The sequence below is a fragment of the Artibeus jamaicensis genome, unplaced genomic scaffold (genome assembly GCF_021234435.1).
Source record: "Artibeus jamaicensis isolate MK-2021 breed Jamaican fruit bat unplaced genomic scaffold, CSHL_Jam_final contig_241, whole genome shotgun sequence".
Lineage (NCBI taxonomy): Eukaryota > Metazoa > Chordata > Mammalia > Chiroptera > Phyllostomidae > Artibeus > Artibeus jamaicensis.
In genome coordinates, this window is record NW_026521509.1 from 8,988,463 (window position 1) to 8,992,635 (window position 4,173).

At 48.0% G+C, this 4,173-nt stretch overlaps 1 protein-coding gene across 1 annotated transcript; it reads right to left on the reverse strand.

Annotated features, from left to right (window-relative positions):
• Positions 1-1,214: 1,214 nt before the first annotated feature.
• On the reverse strand, positions 1,215-2,729 carry LOC119050665 (germ cell-less protein-like 1). Its single transcript, XM_037147079.2, is given in 1 exon segment — positions 1,215-2,729. A coding segment is annotated over 1 exon segment (1,515 nt).
• Positions 2,730-4,173: the final 1,444 nt, after the last annotated feature.

Sequence of the window (4,173 nt, forward strand, 5' to 3'; positions counted from 1 at the left end):
CCAGTCTTACACTAGTCACAAAAATTAGCTTGAAATGGATCAAAGTCTTAAATGTAAGACCCGATATTGTAAAACCCCTAGAAGAAAATATATGGCAGAAACTCCTCAGCATTGGTTCTGGTGATGATTTTTCAATACGACAACAAAAGCATAGACAACCAGAGAAAACAGTCAACTAGTAGGACAATATCAGCCTTGAAAGATTCTGCGCTGAAAATAAACCCTACAAAATGAGATATTTGCAAACCATGTATGAAAAATAGATTAACATCAAAAATTTGAAAAGAACTCATACAACCCAATAACAACAATGAAAAGAAGTGGTAGGTTTAAAAATGGGCAGAGGAACTAAATGGACACATTTCCCCCTAAATAGGAAAATGGTTAACAGGTACATGAAAAGGTGCCCAACATGACTAACCATCAGGGAAATGCAAATCAAAACTCACAATGAGCTATCACCTAATACTTGTAAAAGTTGTTATTATCAACAAGATTAGAGATAGCAAGTGTGGGTGAGGATGTGGAGCAAAGCAAACATTTCCACCTGTTGGTGGTAGTATAAACTGCTTCAGCCATCATGGTAAACTGTGGAAGTTCCTAAAAAAAAAAAAACTTAACAAGACACGCCTTGGTTGGAGAACAAAAAAAGGAAGGTCATCAGCAGAGGCTGGAAGAGGGAGAGACCATGGAAAGCAACTACTGCACTCATGGCAGGAAATAGGAAGGGAAAACAATTATGATAGTGGTGGTCATGAGTGGGGCAGGGCAGCTCTACTCACACCAAATCAAAGAAAAGTCAAAGTATTCCTTTAACATTTATTTAATCAAACTAAAGGCAAAGAGTTAAACTAAGACTAGTAGAGTAGGTAGGCTCAGAGTTTCTCTGTAAAGTCAATTGGTCTTTGTTTCTCAGAAATGATGGGGGGGTCAGGAAGGGGGGTTGATGTATCTTAAACCAGGAGAAGGAGTTGCCACATGAGCAGCATGAATAAGTTCTGGAGGTATTTGGGGGCTTCGAAGTGCATCTTCTTCCTAGGTGCCGGTAAACAGTCTCAAACATTACAAACATTACAAACAAAACCTCTGACAGAGTTGGTCACGAGAGATGGGCAAGGCCAGTTGATCCCAAAGAGGGAACTGGCACCTTGATCAAACTGGTGTCGCTGTGCCCAGGGAAGAGCAGTTCAGCTCTCTGAGCTTTGCAAAGGTTCTCACTCTGGACCACACCCCTCTCTGGGGACGTACAGGAAGTTACAGGCCACATATATGGGGAAGACCACATCTTGGTTCTCCAGGTTTACTACCTCCAGGTCTTCATCTCTTCCTAGGGAAAGCACCTGGTATTCTGTGCTCTTCCTGAAGGTGGCTCTTCCAGTGGTGTTCAAGGAAACCACACACAGGCGAAAAGTGACCTTTCTCTGCCACAGTACGCTGATCCCAAGGCCATGGGACTTGTTCTTGGCGCTGCGTTTGAAGATGATGCGCCGGTTGGCGTAGCACACCACCAGATCCCAGTCAAAGTTGAGGATGGCCCACAGCCACCTGCACCGCTCCTCTTTCAGAAGGTGGTGCCCGCATCTCATGCTATACTCAGGGAAGTTAGGCACATGAATGTCAGTTAGCCCAACCCGTTTGATTTCCTTGGCCTGGACCAGGGCAAGCTGCTGTTCTTTGTATACTGGGGTCAGCCATGTGGCCGGGATCAGTGCATCCTGGTCAATGATGTGTGCTGACTGCAGGTCACAGATGATGTAGGCCAGTCGCAGATGCTGGAACACTGGCACGAAGGCTCTGCCCTCCTGGGTTTCCAGGAAAGGGGTGCTTCCTGACTCCCTCTTGGACCTGGCAAACCACAGGTTGGCGTCAGTCAATAAGGCTCTGCGGGAGCCGCTCCATTCCGGCTGCAGCTGCAAGTACACCCACTTTTTCAGCATGGTGTACACATCCATCTCCACTTCCATCACTAAGAGCTCTGAAGAGGCAATGAGCTCTTTCATGATATCTGGGCTGACTTGCCGCAACAATAGCTCCTCACAGTGGTGAGTCATCAGATTGTCCAGCAGCCACTGGAAGCATATGGTCCTGATGTTTGGGAGGCCGTAGCTCTCAGCAGAGTAGTAGTAGCTGCATACGGTGTAGGCAGTGACAGTCTCCTCCATGACCTCCCCGCACTGCTGAATCAGCTCATCCAGCTGCAGCATGCTGGCCGTGGCCAGGATGGACACAACACGTCTAGGTGGAATGTACACGGGGATTTGGTACAGGGATCCTAAAACCTCATGCAGGGCCTCGCTGTCAATGTTCTCATCGGGCATCTGCAAGTCTATGGTATTCATGGTTGCTTCCCTCCACGCACCACTGAACATGCTCGCGAAGTAGCCACACTGGCACAAGTAGGCTTTATGCAAGTTCCACACCTCCCCTAGTGCGCGGATCTGCACATCGCTGCCTTCTCCTGTTAGAAAGAATTTCTCAAAAATGGAAGGTGAAGTGCCTCTGGCGTGTTTTCGGAGGCGTCCTTCTGTGTGAGAACTTCCTGATTCCGTTTTCCGTTTCAAGCCGCCCTGACTGGTGGAGGGTCCGGCCTCTTCATTCTCTTTCTCCACCTCGTCAATCGTTGCCATGACTGCCCCAACCACCTACTCCTCCTCCCCACAGGCTCCTAGCTTCTCTGGGGCATGTCTTCCCCGGCGCCACCAAGGCATCGGACTGCTTATCACTCCCATGGCCTGTAGGAAACTCAAAAAAAACGTGCCACGGACACGCCCCCTGTCAAAGTGAAGGTTCCCACCCAGCACTGGCTCAGCCCCGAGTGCTTATGGGTACGGCCAACGGACACCACTCAGCCGTGCCACCTGCTAGGAACTCACGCGAGAGTTCACGGGACCAGGAAGACAATGCCGTGTGCGTGTCCTACTGCGGCTATGACTCTGGCGCACCCTTTGTGTCCTGTTGGTTGTATATCTGCCCTGTGGGTGTATTTCCGTGTCCTTTCAAGAACTCAACTCCCACTGGTCCACCTACATTTTTGCGTGAACATGTGGGGAGGGGTTATATCTTTTTTCCTTCACGGAAACACAAGCTTCATTTATTCAGGGAATATCAATGGAGCATCCAGCGTGAGCCCAGGTTTGTGCCGGGCACTGGGAGTGTGAAGACAAGCACAGCTTAGTCAGGCTACAGTGAACCGAGTTCACGTAACAAGTGATTACAATACCTGTGGCTATTTCGGTAAATCTGGGAGCATGGAGGAAGGACGTCAGGGCCATGTCCTCGAGAGGCCCTGGCTGAGTCACACGGGGAAGGGGCGGGGGCAGGGTGGTTAGGCAGCTGAAGTGGAAGACTGACCTTCACTCTCTGACTTTAAAATAAACCTAAACCTCTTCAGGCTCAGTTTCCCCAACAGCAAGGAACTAAAAGGCTTCAAAGTCAGTCGAAATGCAAAGTTCCTCCCTGTAATGACATCTAGATGCCAGCTTTGTCCCCCAGGCACCGACCTTCTCATCCCCCGAGGCTGTGACCATGACGCCATGGTCTGCGATAAAGGTGATTAACATCTGCTCCAGGCTGCTTGCTCTCGACTTCTCTTTGCAAATTGTGTTTCTGGTTATAAAACCATTTTAAACTCTGTATGCCTGTGTGTGGTGGGGTGGGGTGGCTTGTCTCCAAATTCGCTGCTTTGGGGCTCATGCCTCTGTTTTCAATAGATTACTTGAGTTTAGGGGAAGATCATAAGTTCCCAGAATACCTTTCAGTCTCATTCATGTTCCTCCCCTCTCCACCTATTTGGACATCTTGAGTCCTCTACCTCTAGCAATTTCCATTTCTCAGAAATGACTACCCGTTTCTCAATGTCTGAGATATGGTTCAAGGACAACTTTTTCTCAGACCTCCAAGGAATGGAGACATACTTCTTTCCTCAACTGTAATCCTGTTATGCCTTGATCAAACATTTATCCCCATATGGCTACAGGATTCGAGATTACCAGCACCAGGCACTGGGCCAAGCACATAACAAATTTACAAGGAGGAAAAATGAACAATGAATGAAATGGTTTTTCATTTTTTGAGGAATGAGGAATATTAAATACTGCACAGATACTAAATGCGCTAAACAAATTTGTGTTGCTCAGGGTGTCTGGCCCTTTTAATGGTGAGGCAAGTGCATTA